At 34.4% G+C, this 19572-nt stretch overlaps 1 protein-coding gene across 1 annotated transcript; it reads right to left on the bottom strand.

The window, feature by feature from the left end:
* Positions 1–498: 498 nt before the first annotated feature.
* Positions 499–16187, bottom strand: LOC144967951 (ADP-ribose pyrophosphatase, mitochondrial-like). The gene is made up of 9 exons (XM_078905753.1): positions 16109–16187; positions 14695–14893; positions 12320–12471; positions 10913–11002; positions 9366–9452; positions 7698–7803; positions 6766–6909; positions 6254–6371; positions 499–4851 (listed from the first exon to the last, which is right to left on the bottom strand). The coding sequence occupies exons 1-9, from the start codon at positions 16126–16128 to the stop codon at positions 4739–4741; spliced, it is 1029 nt and encodes a 342-aa protein (XP_078761879.1). The 5' UTR covers positions 16129–16187; the 3' UTR covers positions 499–4738.
* Positions 16188–19572: the final 3385 nt, after the last annotated feature.

Below are 19572 nucleotides of genomic sequence, written 5' to 3'. Positions count from 1 at the left end.
CTTGACATTGAAAACCCACATACGGAAGGAGCCCCTAAGTTGCACGTCTCCATATTTCAGTCTCCGATAATATGATCATTTATAATTTAGAAAGTGATGATGATGATGATGATGATGATGATGATGATGATGATGATGATGATGATGATGATGACTAGGGATCGACCCGCTGAGGGTCCAAGATCGATCCAGGGTGAAGTCGAAGTTTTTTTCTGATCCCCCTGTCCATCCAGCAGTAAATGGGTATATCTGGTGGAATGTACTTGTCGATAGACTAGCATCTGATCCAAAGGGTAGCAAGCAATTGCTATTTTCCATTTCTTTGCTATAGAAACCGGATTAACTCCCAACTCCATTGGCCTTTTGCCTTTGAAGGACTATTTTATGACACTGATGTTGAGTTATCATGGAAATGAAAGTCAAGGCATATCCATCCAAGTTACTCACCAATAATAATTTAAACACTTTATCAAAACAACAAACTTAAACACAGACGTGGTGATTTCTATTCATAATTTATTTAAGTAAATAATGGATCAAAATTATTAAGCTTAGTTGACAGATGATCATAAGTGTTACAAAAACAAAAACAAAACAAAAAAAAAGTCTTTGTCTCTATCTTCTCCTTAGCCATCGCCAATCCACAGGCCTCGGTGGACAAAAGTAATGTAAAAATTATATTTCTATACGGCTCAGTGATAATAAATTTCTTACTGTAAGAAAGCTAAAACTATATGTATATAACATAGTGATAAATTGTTATAGATGGATAAATAATAAATAGCAAGACGTTTATTTCATGAAACTAAACAATGAAATAGAATGAAGGAATGATAAATCATAGGAACAACAATAATATAATAAATACTGCCATTTTGAATCACCTCATGCGATCTATTCATGGTACTTAATAATTCACATTGTATCTATCATAACCTGTAACGAGGAAAATAGAATTTCAAATTTCAGAGATGAGAAAATAAAAAATCCTAAAGAGGCGTCCCTCTCACCTTCATTGGCTTGACTTAAGCCCTTAACTCTCTCCTTACCAGCCATTTTTAGAATTTCCCCTTAAAATTCACACCCACCCGACACAAAAATAGACTTTATCTAATCAAACAAAAAATTATATAATGTTGTTCAGCAAAATGATCTCAACAACACAGTGTTTAGTAGTTATAGCTGTAATCAAAGTATTTTTTTTATTTTTTTGTGATGTCCAAAAGAATAGAGAATGAGAAAAATGTTGGCTGCATCGTAACGAATGTGACGATTTTCCTATGGGTGGTAAGGAAAGGGTTAATCCCAGTCGAGCATATGCCATCAATGATGCTCTACCATTTGACTTTTTCTTGGGCTGCCTCCTCTATCTTCTCCACCTGCTTCCATGTGTAACCGCCTCTCCTTGCTTCTTTGCCTCCCCGATTTTCTTCCCCCTTGCCATTATATTATAAGGAGTTTTTTTTTTAATTTTTGCTGTGTTTCTTTTTAAGGGTTTCATAATGGCACACCATGTATACCTTAAACTTGCATTACAACTGCTCATTTTCTTCTTCACTTATATCCAAATCCCCTCACGTATTTGAAAACAGATAAATTCATCAGTTTAATCACTCAATGAAGCAAAATACCAACAGTTTCATTTTTACTTAAAATTTAGCTATTTAGAGTTTTATTTATTTTTGAATTGGGTTTCTTTTTTTTTTCTTTTTGTTTAATCCGTACACTCCTTATATTATTTTACAAATTAAGTATTTTCATCTGCGCCAGTAATAGAGATACAACTAAACCATTTTGAGTTTATGAACAACTTGATTTGATATATTTTGTAGCCATCATGACTCAATTCGTCCAAAATGTTGATTGCCTTGAATCGTGATTCCACCTAATGTTTGTCACCGATAGTGACTGACACCCAAGGTGTGCTGTAAATGGATGTTCTCTAGTTTTTTGGAGATACGAAATGGCAGTAAAAATTATTCAATTCGTGAATTGGGAAAGCAAAAATGATTTGTTAGAGAATAAAATGTTGATTACAGTTAGTTATTGTATAAAAAGGGAAAAGTTTATAAAATAAAAACATCACATTAGTAATCATGCATTCCAATACATTTCCTTACACAAACTTCTCATAAGAGCAACAGTTATTTGAAAAACCAGTTTAACTCCCAAGATAATCACTACAAGACTGTAATCATTTAGAAGCATTTACTTGTCATTTGAAATCAGAATGATGATGTATGACGTTGAGCCAAAAAAAAGACCAATGCATTGTGAGAGCAAAGTTATGTCAAGATTTCTGTTCAATAACTTAAATAAAACAAATATCCCCAAGAAAACGTTTTCTCAGGTGATAGTTATCCGACAGATATGATTTCAAAGAGTTTTTAGGATATCTCAACGCCATTAAAGATGACAAAGATGGGAGAGTCAAAAAATTATAGACTTACAAATTAAAAGCAGCCATAAAAAAGCAAGACTAAGGAGACTGACTCAAATAGGGAACAGAATTAGATCCCAAAAGCACTCTATCAATGTGCTTGTTTGAGACTACCTAAAACTCCAATCAAGAGGATCCAAGAGGAAAACACTCAAATGTTCACAAATTATGAAATACAAAACAAAAAACGATAACAGTATATAACACACCACACACAGAGAGATGATTTACACCAAAATATCATCCCCAAAAAAATTACTATACATTTGAAAATTTCATTCCAAGCAAAGAATTTTAATATTTTGTTTATAAAGAAGTTCTGGACTGAACATTTTTCCCTCAATCAGGAAAGTTATTAGAGAATCACCTAACATATGTAAGGACGCTACTCCTGACCAGTTATTCAGCATTGCCCTATAACAGAAATGAAAAAAATGACTATTTAAACTTTTCATAACTTCTTCATATAGTGCTGTGCTTAACTGACTCGAATCAATTCATTAAATTTGTACATTAATTGTGCTCATGAAACATTGAAATTATAGTCAGCAAAAAGGAAAGTGATGGGGGATAGATTAAAAAAAGAGAGCTTATCCGTGCCCACGCAGACAAGAAAAGGTAAGACAAAAGAAAACGGTTCACACAGAAACCTGTAGTTGATCTCAACATCCGAGTCAGAGACTTCCAGAAAGTACTTCTTATACACTGGCATAGAAACCCCACCAAGATGGATACACTCAAATGACAATAATATACATTTAACAGTTTATAATAATAGCATACTATCAAGAGATGATTTGCAACAAAAAAAAAACATGTCCCCGACAAAAACATTCATCTGATTGTTTTCCCTTATATCAAGAATTTCAGGATGACAGAAATCAATCCAGGAAGGAAAACCATGTGTCCATTTCACCTATCAGGATAATAGAACTACAAATAACAAAGACGCCACTGTTTATATTGAAATCAAAATACAAAAGAAAAGCAATAAAAGAGAATTTGTAATACAAAATCACAACAAAAGCAATAATAACTAGTGACTGAATCTATAATTTTAAAAATGCCACTCAAACTAAAAGTCATGCATTCAATGTAAAAAGAATAGTCATGATATTTTAAAAAATATTAAGTGTGATATAAACCTATCTTTCCTACTTCCTGTCTCTATCTCTACATTTCAAAATATCACTATGACTCGGATCAAAGTTTCAAAAGCAAGAAACAGTTAGCCCATCCAGGCACAAACTATACTAGCACTCCATTCTGACACAAACTATTTGTCAAATCTGACATAAACTATTATACTAGTCAAATCAGACAGCTCAATCTGACACAAATTATTATGGCAATCAGACACATACCAGTATCTCAATCAGACACAAACAATCAATTTCTTTATGTATATCCAGGCATAATCCATTTTCTAAGCTCACCTTAAGATACACTTAGTATCTAAAGATTAATGACTTTCAAACTGACAGTAAAAAGTCAAATTTAATCATATGCAATATCTATTCCCAATTCAAGGGACATATAAATAAAATGTAATTAGTAATATTCAATATTAATTCATTTTACAATTCTAATCTAATGTAGCAATAAAAGATAATTCAATGAACAACGTTTTGAAATGTAACATTTAACCATTCATTGAACAAATAATGTCAAGATAATGTTCAATGATATTTGATTAATTTTTTATTTTCAAAGGAAAATTTAACAATTCAAATGGCAAAACAAGAACAATGTGATACTAAAAGTCAGTCGTTTTAACAAAAATAATATTCTATAATCAATTATTGAACGAAAAATTCTATATGACATTGATCAAAAACAACAACTTAGATAGCAATCAACTTTTTCCGACATAGCTATATGTTTCAATGATATACTAGTCAATTATCCGTGTTTACCTCTCTCTTATTCAAAAGACAAAGACGGTTAAATGAATCAATCACGAAGTATTAAAAGACACTAACAATTTGATCAAATTTGCGTTATGATTATAACGAAAACAAAAGAATCAGATATAATAATTCGAAATTAATAAATAATTCCAATAATGAATGTTATTTCAATTGTAAAAAGTATCTATCCTCAGTAAACAGAATTCCTCTCCTTATCAACCCTCTTGGGACCAGCACATCAAAAGAGATCACAAAAAGCAAGCATCAAAATTTTAAAAATGAGTGGTGAAAACTTTGGTTATATTAACAAAAGATGCCAAATTTTGTGACCTACATAGAGGGGAGGTAACCGAAGACGTAGGATGCTACTACAGAAAGTGAATATGGGCTACCAGCTGGCATCGTGTTTCTGGGCTGTGGTCTGAAGGAAGTCAACATGGCTTGCAAATAATTCAAGGTCGCTGGAAAGGTCAATCCACTTTACACCTACAGCGTCGTCTCCTGAAAATAGAATAAAGGTTGGCATGGCTAATGTTTCCCACTATATTAAAAAAAAAAAAAGAAAAGAAAGAAATTGAAGTCTTTCATTAGCTCTATGTGTATTTATTCATTTCCACAACTCTTTTATAAAATCCACAATTGATTTTAATTCATATGAAATTTAGGACCACTTAACCTTTACAGATGAAAATTCGTTCATAACTGTGAAAACAGATGTACACAAGAATGAGTAAGGATGATAAATACACCTTAATGTACAAACTACAAAATAAAATTAAACAGAGGACTAAATAGCCACATAGGAATACAAATTTATTAATTCATTTATTAATTTTATTTTTGTTTAAAAGAGGGGGCAATGTGGCTCAGCAGTACGGTCTTTGCTTTGTACCCAAAAGGTACTGAGTTCGACTACCCATTTCACTGTGTGGCCTTGAGCAAGTCACCTCGCCCTAGCTCACATTGCAGCGCTACACTGTGGCTGTCGCCTGGGTTATTCCAGTCTTCCCTTGGAATAGACTCTAAAGACAAATTTCCCCTTGGGGATGAATACAGGGAATTTATTTTATTATTTATTAAAGAGCTCAATACCAAATCATGACAGATTGAAGAATTGAGAGTAAGCGGGGTTTAATGCTACAAGTAGTGTGTCATCACTGGATTAGAGACAAAAGAGGGGGGCTTTGCAGTAATGGTTTATGATGTCATCTGTGATTATCAAATAGGAGTTGAGGGGGCTGGGTAGAGTCTTGACAACAGATAATGACGGTTGTAAAGCGAGACTGAGTGATATCCTTTGTTTTGGGATTGATAACAGTGCATTGTGACCAACAGGGCTGCCATATGGTTTTTATTTCAATCAATTGCTCAGTCTGCGGTGGACAAAGAACAATGTTTACAACGACTGGTTTGACTTTACCATATATGTGTATAATGTTGCATTAGTGGACAGGAAACTCAGCTTCAGTTAATCGCAACATTTTCGCTGATCCCAGGGTGTTGCGATTATACGGAGCTGACTGTACCAAATATCAACAGTAACCTTAGGTTGTTCTATTTAAAATTGACTCTATTTAGAGAACAACTTGATGCTGGGATCAAGTTATTAGACAATTTTGAGACCTTTAGAAACACACTATGCAAGTTCATTATCGGATAGGTACCATTTATTATATTTTTCTTTTAAGGGGGAGAGGGAGGGGCTAAGTGCATCAACAGCAATTCCTAGTTTTGTTATCGGTCAATGAATGAAGAAAAATAAATGGAGAAAAACACTTCTGCTTGATAGAGAACTGATATGTGTAATTTGAACTTCATTAGAAAGTAAGATAATTGGATAGGGTAGTTGTCACAGGCTGTGTTATGAATGCATCACATTTAAGTCATATGATCAAGAATTTACCAGCATGTAAGTTGAATTTGGACACACTGGTGCCATCCTTGTCATGAAAGTTCATGGCTACAGTCTCCATCCAAGCATTGTCTGTGTTACGAGGGTCGTCTACATAGCCACGGTATACCTATGAAACAAAATACACAGAAACAATATGAGACTCGCAATTTTATTTTTTCATATTGTTTTGGGGGGGGGGGGGGGAAGACAAACAAGTTTGTAATCCAAACACAATCTTCTCTTAAAACAAATGTAAAAATAAAAGCTTTTTGTTGTACCCAATGAAAATATAATATCTTTCATTGATCTATTTGTTTATTTATTCATTGATTTATCTATTTATTTACTTATTTACTCATTCTTTTATTTATCTATTTATTCATTACAAACAAAAGTTTTAGCCATAAATCTTATAATACAACAAAGCAGGTAAATGATTTCTTATCCTAAAAGCAGCATTCAAGAGAAAAAATAATAATTAAACTCATGAAAAATCATGTTCTCTCATTCTACTGGATTACCTCAACTCCACCGGCAAATAGTTCGTCTACAGCTGCCTCAATAGCTTTCTTCTCCTCTGGCGTTGCCTCCAGACTGTTCATAGATTCCTCTGCAAACTCTCGTCTAATTGTGATAGTCACCACTTCACCTGCATTCACCATGCCCTGAGAAAAAAAATAAAAAAATCAATAAAATCAAATATAAGTTCATGGTGTTTTCCCCTTTTTTAACAAGAAAGTGAAGGGGGGGGGGGATAAAAAATAAAAACAAATAAAAGGTGAGAGAAAAAACACAACAAAGAGAACCAAAATTTATTGTACCTTGTATTGATTAATCAGATTCAAGAAACTTTTAAAAATGAATACAATACTATTTTATAGGTTGATCCAAGTCAATAATAATAATACTAATAATAATACTAATAATAATACTAATAATAATAATAATAATAATAATAATAATAATAATAATAATAATAATAATAATAATAATAATAATAATAATAATAATAATAATAATAATAATAATAATAATAATAATAAAAATAATAATAATAATAATCATCATCATCATCATCATCACTATAAATTAATCACATATAAACACTACAGTATCAACAATTCATTTTCAACAAAAATGAGAAGACAAACTCCTTTAAAAAAATAATTCCCACTTTGAATACGATACCACTCTATTGTCAGATATAATAGATCCAGCAACTCACAGGAGGGACATTCAGAAAAAAAACAAAGTCCAACTCAATCTGAATTGTCATCTTATCTGTCTGTATGTGAGTCAAGTGCTCTATCCATCGAGTTAACCTGACCATCGTAAAATCTTTTGTAATAAACCCATAGAATTCTAAAACTAAGGAGGAGTAAATTCAGCCAACAATTTGCAACCTAGACGGATTCAATGCCTGAAATGAAATTGGATTGGTCATCTATCTCACCCCTGGGATAGCCCACTGGCCGTTGTCCCTCCTCTGGACTGCTATAAACTGTAAGACTGGTTTGCCATTCTTCATCACCCGTTGACCATTTTTGTCCTTCTTCCACCTGAAGATATTTGAGAAATATTTTAATAATTATGAAATATAGATAAAACTTTTTTCCACGGGATGCAGGAAACCTAAATCATTTGTTTCTAATATAATCATCTTTATTTTCTATTTTTTTTTTTTTAATATTTCTCCAGGAATAGCCTACTTTCATATACCAAGTCTTACTTTATAAGGGCTGCCAACATGAAAACAAGAAATATTGTAAAGTTGCTTGTAAAAAAATGAGCAAGATTTGGAGAAAAAGTGTACAATTTGATAACATAACACTTCAGTCATCTCACTTCCTGTTAATCAGCAATTTTGGAAATAACTATAACAGGTTCGTGTTGGTGAAATTAAAATTAATCACGAAGCAATGCAAACAAATCACTTAAACCTATCGAACAAAAATTGTTTAAATATATATTTCATGAAGAGAGAATGCAAAGAAACCTTACGAAAAACAAAATAAAAACAAAATTTTACATTAAAATGTTAACATTTTATTCTCATGAAAAAGAATATGTACAATCTGATAGAAAAAACACACTATCTAACGATGGTGAAATTAAGCAAAAAATATTCTTTTTGGCAAACTATTGGCAGACCCTGAGTTATATTAAGCGAAGAAGAGAAAGAAAAGTGAAAGTTTAAACACACAAAAACACATTGGTGTGAATTGTTTTATAATTTCCATCTAATCAAGGGTAGTTTGGAAGTGAAAAAGAAAGCATTAAGTCTAAGTCAAGTGCAGTCAATGTTTTTAGTGTGACATATGTCTTAAGTGGATCAGTTTCCATGCAGGAATCTTTATTTTAAAAATCTCAAAATAGATGGACTGTCAGATAAATTTATGTATTACTTTTTCTGTGCCTAAAAATAGCACGAAGTTATCTGCATTACAAGGTTTAAATGGCAATACAGTAGCACAGAGGAAATTAAAAGCAACATACTTGTCGATCCACATCATAAAATTTTCATGAAGGCCATCCCAAAAAAATGTTTAAAAGAAATTGTATTTCGCCTATAAATACCTATTTAGTCTTGGATCATTGTCTGATAAAGCAACAGAAAGTGGAAGGAAAAGAAGGAAACATAACTAAAGCCACAAAGGAATAATGTCATATTAAATTAATCAACCACAGCAAGAAGCTACAAGATATCTTGATTCAGAGCACACATCAATATGTATCAGGCAATGAAACATGATACAACCCATTCGATTTATTTCTGAGCAGCAAAATTACAAACAATACATTTTACTACCTTCAACACTTATCCCTTTTTCGATGAGATTATTCTAAAAATTATGAGGCTGTGAGGAATCTTTATCCCTTTTTCGATGAGATTATTCTAAAAATTATGAGGCTGTGAAGAATCTTTTAAGCAACTGGAAATTTTTCAGAGATATAAAGCAGTAACTAACTCATTTTCATTCGAATTGGAAAAATCGCATTCTTGTCAAATAAATATTGGCTGAGGAAGATTTCAAAAATAATGAAATGCATTGTGTAATTTGCTTGTTGTCAAATGCAATGATTCCAAACACAGATCTGAGTTTATATCCTGACCACCTACTTAGTGACTATAGGATCAGCCGCATGGTTTGGCCCCCATCGGCCCAGAAGGCCACGACCTGTCAGTCCCGTCCTACCAACTGGATTTCTGTGGAAGATGGAGGAATAATAATAATAAAAATAAACCTTGAAGACATTAATAGCACAATGAACACTTTCAACTGAAATTTGATATGATAATAAAATGAATGCACACAATAATAATGCTAGAAACAATGAATGATAAAATAACCAGCACAAGAGGTAATTAAATCCATTTCAGTCACATTTTCTATTTTGACCTCGTCTCCGTTCAAAAGAATCAGGAGGCTTAGTGGGTCATTGCCTATTCCTTCAATTTCCGACTAATCCTTTCTCATACTTTGAGGGTATCAACTAATTTATGAGACAATCTGGAAAGATATACATTAGCTCAAGAAAGATTTGTCTTCAAAATAGACAAGAGATAACCCAAATATCCATTGCAGTGGAGAAAAACAAGGAATAAGATAACACTTCTAATCTCATTGACATTGGCGTGTGCACCATGTGTACAGCTGCCTCCAGTATGAATTGTACCAAAAAGCCTATACAAAATTATATTCATTTTTGTTCACAACTATTTAACACAAAAATTTTAATTAAAATAAAATTCCCTATATTCATCCCCAAAGATAATTTTGTCTTTAGGGTCTATCCCAAGGGAAGACTGAAATAACCCAGGCATTAGCTGGAGTGCAGCGCTGCAAAGTGAGCTAGGGCAAGGTGACTTCCTCAAGGCCACACAGGCAGTGGTAGACAAACTCGGTACCTTTCGGGTGCAAAGCAAAGACCGTACTCCTGACCCACACTGCCCCCTGGTTGCAAACTAAGCACTCAAGGATAGGTATATTCCGTTTATTGCTCAAGTAAAATGTCTAGATGCTGAAAGCTAGGTTAAATTCTTAACAAGTGAGTAGGAAAGTGATAGAATACAATAGAGAATAAAAAGGTCACGCCGATGGGTGCTCGAACCCACGACATTACTGATACAACAACTCCGCCTGGCCGTGAGAGGGATGCTATGCAGTCAACGCCATCCGCCACTAAAAAAAAAGTGGTTTCAAACGTAGTGTCTATCCTGAGTCCCTCTCTTGACTTCTTGAGGTCATGGGTTCAAGACACACAACCCTGCAAAGTTTGTTTACAAGCCAGCAGTAATGCTAAAGCTCTATTCTCAACACAAACATATAACATAGAGACGATTGAGACATTGAGTAAGCTCTGATATTGAGGTTGAATATTAATTCAGAAAAGTGAGTGAAGCAGGCACTTATGTTAATAATAACAGAAAATGAAGTGAGTAGAAAAGTGCCAGAAGACAATAGAGAATAAAAAGTTTTCTTTAAAAAATTAAATTAAATTAAATTCTTAGTACTTAGCATGTGAATTCTCAATTCAACCGCTCAACCACCGCCCCCCCCCCCCCCCCCACACACACACACACATACACACACACAAAGAAAAAGTAGTTGATGAATTCCATGACAACTGAATAAAAACAGTGAATTTGGGATTTGTGTTACTGACCTGGGCAATGAATCTACAATTCGATAGTCTCCTAGATGACTCCTTCTGTTTATTATACCGTCAAGGCCGTTGAATTTGATTGGGTTGGATCTGAATTAGACACAAAGAATTCACACTCAAAGTTAACTACAATATCAAAGGTAATGATCTGTATATACATTTTCTACGAACATAAGAATCTGGAGCTCTTTCTTAAATTGAGGAAAAGCATATTAATTCATTAAACTTAATTCAAATAGAATTTTAAAAAGAAAGGAAATAAAATTTCCATTTGTGTATTCAACCTAGCCACTTCCATTCGGTAAAAGACATATTATTGTCCTTAATTTCACTGGGTAAAACAAAAGAAGAAAAAAAAAAAACTTAATCATACAATTTAAAAATTACTTTGTGAAAATCAATGCAACAATATTTTATCTCAGTTATCTACCAAGTCTTCCACCATTTGCGATTGAAATAATAGCTAAATGGACTTGTATATCCTTGTAGTTATGTATCCATATGAAAAAATGTTTACACTCATTCAGTTGTATAAACAGAGATAATTTGTCACTTAACTATTCTCCATTCTGACATTGCTTATAAAATTTTTCATTGAGGTGGTAGGAAAAGAGTGAAATTAATTAACCATACACACTGGCAAGAGCATAAATGATTTTTTGTAGACATTTTTGGTTTATCGAAATTTTTTTACTGTTCCAACCAAATTTGGCATAAGGCCTATTCATTCAACTAAAATTTATTAATGGGAGAGCGACAGCAAACAATAAGCGAAGCATTATCTATCTGGTTATGACTGCAGACCAATTACACAAGGAAACGAGTATCATGTGATGCGATTCTGGCTTCATTCATGAATCCCAAATCTTATCAAAGCTACCGGTGTCTTGAGTTAAGTAAATAAAACATAATCACAGATATAATGGCAAGTATATAGATATGGAAGAAATTAAGCCTTGCTAATAAAGGGTAAGAGCAAAGTTTTTGTACCTCCATGCAGTAAAACAAATGCTAGAGAATAAAACATTGCAACAAATCACTCTAGAATCGGTTGGTCCTTCTTGATAAATGAACATTGTTTTATGGTATAGCTTGGACTACCTTAACATTTGTATAACTCCCATCAAACAATTTTACCCTTGGGATGGAAAAGAGGATAGCCTAAAAAATTAATCCTAAGCATTGAAAATTTTTTTTTTTTTAAAGATGTATCTGTGACTAAAAATGTTTATATATAATATATGAATGAAATCAAAGGATGTGACTAGAAAATAAAATGCAAATAATAGGGGTTTTTTAAACTTAAATAATGATCACTAACACCAATCTTCAAGAACTGATGATAATACACTGATTTAAGATTATGAAAGGGCTAAATCACAATGTATAACTTGTCATGACACTTACTGTAATTCTTCTTTAGGCACATCAGCCCACACAGGTCTTTTCAGGACCACTTCACTTGTGTATTCAACTGGAGTATAGTCTGGCAATTCCACATCCCATGATACTTTGTTATCAGGCACAGGAAGTCTTCGGACAGAACTACCAGGGTATTCCTGTTGATGAAGGAAAAAGAAAATGTAAAACTTTAAGCCAATCCGAGGATTAAGTTTTGAGAGAGCTACAGTGAAAACTTGACAAACCAAACACAAATAAACCATAAAGAAAAACTAGTAATAATAACACTATAGAATTGAATATTAATTTTTTTAAATATTACAAACGTCTTAGTCAGAATAAATAACCACGTGCCTTGGATTACAATTGAATCAATCATCATTATTTCTATTATTTATCATCTTTATCTTTTGTTTTTGAGTATGAAAGATATCAATATTAAGTTGTTGACTGGTAACTAGGAGGTTTGGGGTTTGTTCACCAGTGGGCACAGGCTGAATTTTTGGGATAGTTATTATCTTGGGGTGTTTTTTCTTTCTGCTTTGTCTGGCACTGTTTCATACACACCTTTTCAGATCTTTATCTTACAACAGTGCCAGCTCCTAATTTGTTATATTGATATTTTGGCAATAAAAAGGGATCATACTCAAATGTCTCCATCCTTGTCCTCCCTTGTTCCCCTTCTGAAGAATATAAGCATTAAATCATCCAAACTAAGACAGGAATTCAGGAGGTCTTCGGCTTGATCCCAAGTTGAGTCAAGCTGATTTTTTTAGATGTTTTTTTTTTCTTGTATTTTTCTTTGTGCTATGTCTAATAGGGGGTTAAAGATAGCTCACACTTGCTTCACACACAAAGGAACTGATACCAATCCCAGGTAAAGTCGAAATTTTTTTCTGACCCCCCTGACCACCCAGCAGTGATTGGGTAGCTGGGTCTGTAAGATCTGGTGAAAAGTGCTTTGTGATAGGCTAGCATCCTTTCCAAAGAGTAGCAAGCAATAGCTTTTGTCCCTTTCATGCTATAGAAACCGGGATTAACTCCAGCTCCATGGGCCTAATACAGCACGTCTCATACCTGTGCCAGTAAAACAAAAGAAAATGGGATGTTCCAAAAATCCTAGATTGACAGCAAAAAGCACGGAAGACAAAGTAAGACATCAAGGAGCAAACTATCATTATCAGTGCACTTATTTTGAGATCACCTTAAAGTCTCATTAAGACACAAGCACTGGATCACTTTAAAGGAATACACTCAAATGTTTACAAATTATATACAAAAGAAATACTACTACAGTACAAAACTGAGAGATAATTTACAAAGTAAAAAAAAAACTCCTAAAACTAATAATATAAATTTGACTGTTTCCCTCTCAGCCACTGACTCCGACCTGAGCCAAGAAAAAACCCCCCAAAAAATCTCATTCCAAGACAAAGACAGAAATCAACCTTAAAAAGGAAATATAGGGAGATATAACATAGGGAGATATAACAAGACATAGCAACAGTGACATCATGAGAGGTGTAAAGAACCCACTCAGGTAAATAATCTTGTTTAGGGAAAGACAAAACCTCGAACCCGCCCCCTTGAGTACAATGTCAAGCCACTTAGTCACTCACCATTACTTTATGCTAAAAATGGCATCACGCTTTTTATGTGTTGTTTTTTTTTTCTTCAACAATCAGGATTCATTTCATAAAATCATCACACAAATTTCCTGAACATTTTTTGTTTCGTATGGTTGGGGGGAATCTGAGATCTTGAGCATACTTCTACACCTGATTCAGGGCTGGATGTGCGTCATTCATTATTCATAATATAAATTGAACCTCAACATCATACCTTTAAATATGAAGCTTAATCAGTGCTGATGGTAACAAAAGTGAAAAAGGAGGAAAATTTTGAATGATGGTCTTTAAGCCACTTTTATACTGTGTCCTTCCCCCCCCCCCCCCCCCATCCCCATTTTTAGAGCAAGTGAGATGATAAACTATTATTAATATACAGACAGGCTCTAGCTGACTTCTGGAGAGTGGGACACTGCACCTATTTGTTCCACCACACATCAACTCTCTCAATGCCAGTTCATTGATTAGGAAAATTGTTGCAATTTTTATTAAAAGGAGGAAATTCCTCCTATGATACCAAAATCGTGGATTTCCACAGATTTGCGGAAAACTATCCGCACTGCCTTATTGTTTACACATTAACTTATTTTTCATTAATACAAACATGACCATCATGTCATGACAACATATAAACCATACCCTGTCTGTAAAGGGTTAGACATGGAGAGAAAAAAAAATTATATATATATATAATATATATATATATATATATATATATATATATATATACTCTTCGAGAGAGTAAGTACTTACTGCACATCTGGCTTTTATGTGTGTTTTCATTTTGATTGCCGATCCTGACACCAAAAGGCAGGCAGAGGCAGTGAAAAAGACGGCCTGTTTTGTACTTGGCTGATGGAATGCTGAAGAAAGAAGTATGTGCTTGCCTTGTGAGGATCTAGAGGACCGGCTGATATTACGAAATGAGTGAAGGAATAAAGGGGATGAAAATCTGGCGAAAGAAAACATTTTAAATGTTTAGTTTTAAAGTAATCATTATAAAAAAAACATTTCAAAGGTTGCAACAAATCATTACCTATATGAAAACCATCTGCAATTGGGTTTGTTTAGGTGAAAATCCTTGAATTTTCCAAGATAAATAATTTCAAATATTTAGATTGTAGTTAAAGCTTGATTAAAGAATCTAATATGGCTAGGGAGACGAAAATCTTGGTCTCCCTAGACACTTCCTAAAATAAAGGTAAATTGCAGTGACACCCCGGCTGTCTATATAAACAATCAAAAAGTTTTAAAAGCCATGAAAATTACTGTGAAATTAAAGTTTTATTTAAAAATAAATACAAAGAAGAAATCCATTGAATTTGAACGATTGTCAAATATGTTGCCAATACAACATCTAATTTTTGTCAACTGTGTGACGTGTATTTAATTGCCCTGGCCGGAATCCTTAGCTGAGAGGGAAACAGTCGAATGTATAGACCGTCTAGTTAAACTTTCCTTCAATTCTGTTTTTACTAGGCTTTGTATGCTAATAAAATGCCTTCTTTTCAAAAGAAAATAGATAGGGAGGGGGAGAGAGAGAGAGAGAGAGAGAGAGAGAGAGAGAGAGAGAGAGAGAGAGAGAGAGAGAGAGAGGGTAGGAAGGCGTGAAAATTCTTTCTCATGTGCCTTAAATTAGTTGATCTGATGCAATCTGAAGATCATATGATATTGGCTCTAGGGTTTAAAACTCTCTAAACTTAAAACTAGACTTCTAAGACGAAGAATGAGTTAAAAGTTAAGGGCATGGTGGGTGGCAGTAAAATCAGGAAGCAATCAGTCAGAAGAGAATCTCTGCCAAGTCCAAGTTTTATCAATTCTCAAAACCAAGACGACTAGAGTTTCCAAAACGCCTCATCATCAAAAGTAAAATCAAGAGTCAAAGGTCAATGATAATCATTTGAATTCAAAAAAAAAAAACAAACAAAAAAAACGATTCGCTTGCAAAACTGCCGAATGTGAATGATGACATGAATGAAATTGAAATGTGTGTTGATTAAGTTTCCATGGATATTTCATTGCCGATGACAGTTTGACTTTAATCATTATAAACCAATCTGAGAAAATGCAATAGGCACAGAACACACTTGTTACACAATAACGTTTTAAACTAAATATATAAAAGATTAAGACCATTTCTTTTCTTGACTAGACTACCTGTTATTACCTGAAAATTCTAGCAAACATTGATACGGTTTAGAGATGTTTACCTATGACAGGAAGCTGAGGGGAGAAATGTGAAGTGAGTAGGTAGATAATCCAATGATTAGGTATTAGTTTTGGCTAATCTTCCAAGTTTCTCGACAACCATGTTTTTATTCGCCTTTGTTTTATGTTTTTAAGGATTTTACTGCGCTTGCAAAACATTAAGAACATTTCAGCGTCAGTAAAAAAAAGTAGAAAATGTGATAGTCAAAAAATTATGGATTTACAGTTAAAAGCACACGAGAAAAAGTAAGACAAAGGGGAGAGATATTCCAAGAGCCAAGAGCAGACTATCAATGTACTGAGTTTGAGATAACATTAAAGGCCCATCGAGACACAGGCACAGATTCCCACTTAGAGCAATGCTCAAATGTTTACAAATCATGATATTCAGAGCAAGGAACAGTAAATAAATGATTTACAAGGGAAAAAATATAATCTCCCAAAAGTATAACTATACATTCGACTGCTTCCCTCTCAGCTAAGGATTCCGGCCAGGGCATTTACATAACCAAGTAAATCCCATTCCAAGAAAAAGACAGGGCAAGTTGGAAAAAAATTATATCAGCGCCAGTAAAAAGGAAGAAAATGGGATAGTAAAAAGTTATAGAATTACAATTAACGCACCCAAAAAAAAAGTAAGACAAAGGGGAACTGAGAACATATAGGTATCAGATGTAGATTCCAAGAGCATGCCACCAATGTACTTAGTTTGAAATCACCTACAAGTCTCATCCATACACAAGCACAAAATCCAACAAAGAGGAACACACTCAAATGCTTACATTATACATTGAAAATAACAATTATAATAATACATAACAGAGAGATGATTTACAAGGAAAAAAAATATCATCTCCCAAAACAATACTATGCATTTGACTGTTTCCCTCCGGGCTAGGACTCCGGCCAGGGCCAGGATAAAACCAAGTAATCTCATTCCAAGACAAAGACAGAAAGCATGTTGGAAAACAGTTATAAGGGGGTAGAAGACACAGTATGTACCCCCCCCCCCCCTGCCCACTATGGGAGGTCAGGAACCCCACCCAGTATAGGGGGATAGAAGGCACAGTAAGTTCCTCCTTCCCTGCCCACAATGGGAGGACAAAAGACCCCACCCAGTAATATCGAACTACTTTTGACAGTAAGATATAGAGCATATCTTTCTATTTCCGTAACGTCGTCGTATGTCTTTAGTTCCTTTGTTCGTACGACAAATATCAATACAATAGTAAAATAAACCAAAATAAAAATTTAAAAAATTGCCGATCTATTTGAAATCAATAAACTTCACAAAATTCAGAACAAAGAAATAGTTCTCGTACTGTCTATTCATCGTTTTGATTGCATATATCTAGAGGTTTTGATCAGAAAGTAGCGTAAATTGCCTGTTAGAGCTCGAATTGATTACACCATTATTCTTTCTTTTATGCTTCAATGCGCACATGGCACTACATTCCAGACCTCAATGTCCCATTGACCCACATATCTATGCATTTATCATTTACCAACTGAATGAATGCCCATGCGGTCACCCCAGACAGACCATGGACCACATCCTGTCTGAATGCTCGCTGGGACCTCACTGCACCAATGCTGACCTGAGGGAATGCAACCAGACTGGCTGACTCACTGGCGCGACAAGATATGATGATGATTTACCAACAACGTAGATAACATCTTTCGATAGTATAAACTTCATCATCATCATCATCATCGTCATCATCATCATCATCATCATCATCATCATCTATCATTATTATTATTATTATTATTATTATTATTATTATTATTATTATTATTATTATTATTATTATTATTATTATTATTATTATTATTATTATTATTATTAAAGTGGTTTCCGTTACAAGATGAACCTGATTTTTTTTTTTATTTATTATTTTTTGTTGTCGTTTTATTTTGGTTTGTCATCTCTCTCTCTCTCTCTCTCTCTCTCTCTCTCTCTCTCTCTCTCTCTCTCTCTCTCTCTCTCTCTCTCTATATATATATATATATATATATATATATATATATATATATATATAATATATATATATATATATATATAACCCCGTGTGGTGTCCGGGGTCCCTCAACTGAGAGGGTCAAGAATAGCCCAACGCCAAGCCAGCGTGTCGTAAAAGGCGACTAATGGTGTGTGATTCCTCCATCTTTGAGTCACCTGGTCCTCCAGGTTGGGGGTTGGCAAAGGGTTAACACCCCTTTCCGTTAAACTCTAACCGTTACAGAAACACAGACAGACAAACCAAATCCTTTTTTTAGCTTGGGCGACCGAAGAGTTTCTGGAATATCAGAATTTATGAAGGACAACAGACAAAGCCGAAAGGACTCTGCTGACCCGATGACGTCTTCGCCAAACAAGCAGCTTCGAATTGCGTCGTGGAACGTTCGCACCATGTATGAAGCAGGAAAAAGCTCTCAAGTTGTGACTGAGATGAGAAGATACAGGCTGCATATACTTGGAGTAAGCGAAACCCACTGGATACAATCCGGACAGAAACACCTCAAGTCTGGGGAGAAGATTTTATATTCAGGAGAGGGGACGGGATTCATACACAGGGAGTAGGAATAATTCTAAGCAAGTTTGCCCAGAAGTCACTGAGAGGATGGGAACAATGCGAAGAAAGGATCATCATGGCGTCCTTTACAACACGGAGTAAGAAGATCAGCATGAACATTGTACAGATCTATGCCCCAACAAATGATGCAACAGATGAGGACAAAGATACATTTTATGGTCTGCTACAACAAGTCATTGACAAGTTGCCAAGGAAAGACATCAACATATTGATGGGAGATGCTAATGCAAAAGTGGGACAGGATAACGTAGGCTATGAAGGTATCATGGGACGTCATGGCATGGGAGAAATGAATGATAATGGTGAGAGATTTGCAAATTTCTGTGCATTCAACAGTTTGGTGATTGGAGGATCAGTGTTCCCCCATAAGAGGATCCACAAAGCAACTTGGGTCTCACCAGATGGTATGACAGAGAATCAGATTGATCATTTTTGTATCTCTCGTAGATTCAGACGTTCATTGGAAGATGTGACAGTACGGAGAGGGCAGATGTTGGATCAGACCACCACCTGCTATTGGCAAAGCTTAAGCTCCGACTCAGAAAACACGGGGCCAGATCACATACAAGAAGAAAATTCGAGGTGAATGCACTTGATGGGGAAAAAAATGAGGAATTCAAACTACAATTGAGTAATAGATTCCAACCTCTTACTGAGCTCGAGGAGGACATAGATGTAGAGTCACATTGGGCAAAGATCAAGGAAGTCTACATAACAACTTGCCACGAGGTATTGGGGGTAAAGAAATCGGAACATAAAGAATGGATAAGTCCAACCACCTTGGACCTTATTGAAAAGAGGAGAACAAGGAAGGAACAAGTGAATG

The sequence above is a fragment of the Berghia stephanieae genome, chromosome 3, assembly GCF_034508935.2.
Source record: "Berghia stephanieae isolate SIO BIC M18660-M18661 chromosome 3, UCSD_Bste_1.3, whole genome shotgun sequence".
Lineage (NCBI taxonomy): Eukaryota > Metazoa > Mollusca > Gastropoda > Nudibranchia > Aeolidiidae > Berghia > Berghia stephanieae.
The sequence above is the reverse complement of the archived record's forward strand: the minus strand, read 5'-3'. Positions and strand labels throughout refer to the sequence as shown.

Excerpts from the sequence above, each read along its gene's own strand:
- LOC144967951 (XM_078905753.1), bottom strand. The coding sequence starts at position 16,128 with ATGTTTGCTAGAATTTTCAG. Across the intron at positions 9,453-10,912 it reads ATTGTAGATTCATTGCCCAG|AAATCCAGTTGGTAGGACGG; the intron begins GTCAGTAACACA and ends CATCTTCCACAG. Across the intron at positions 6,372-6,765 it reads TATTTGCCGGTGGAGTTGAG|GTATACCGTGGCTATGTAGA; the intron begins GTAATCCAGTAG and ends TTTGTTTCATAG.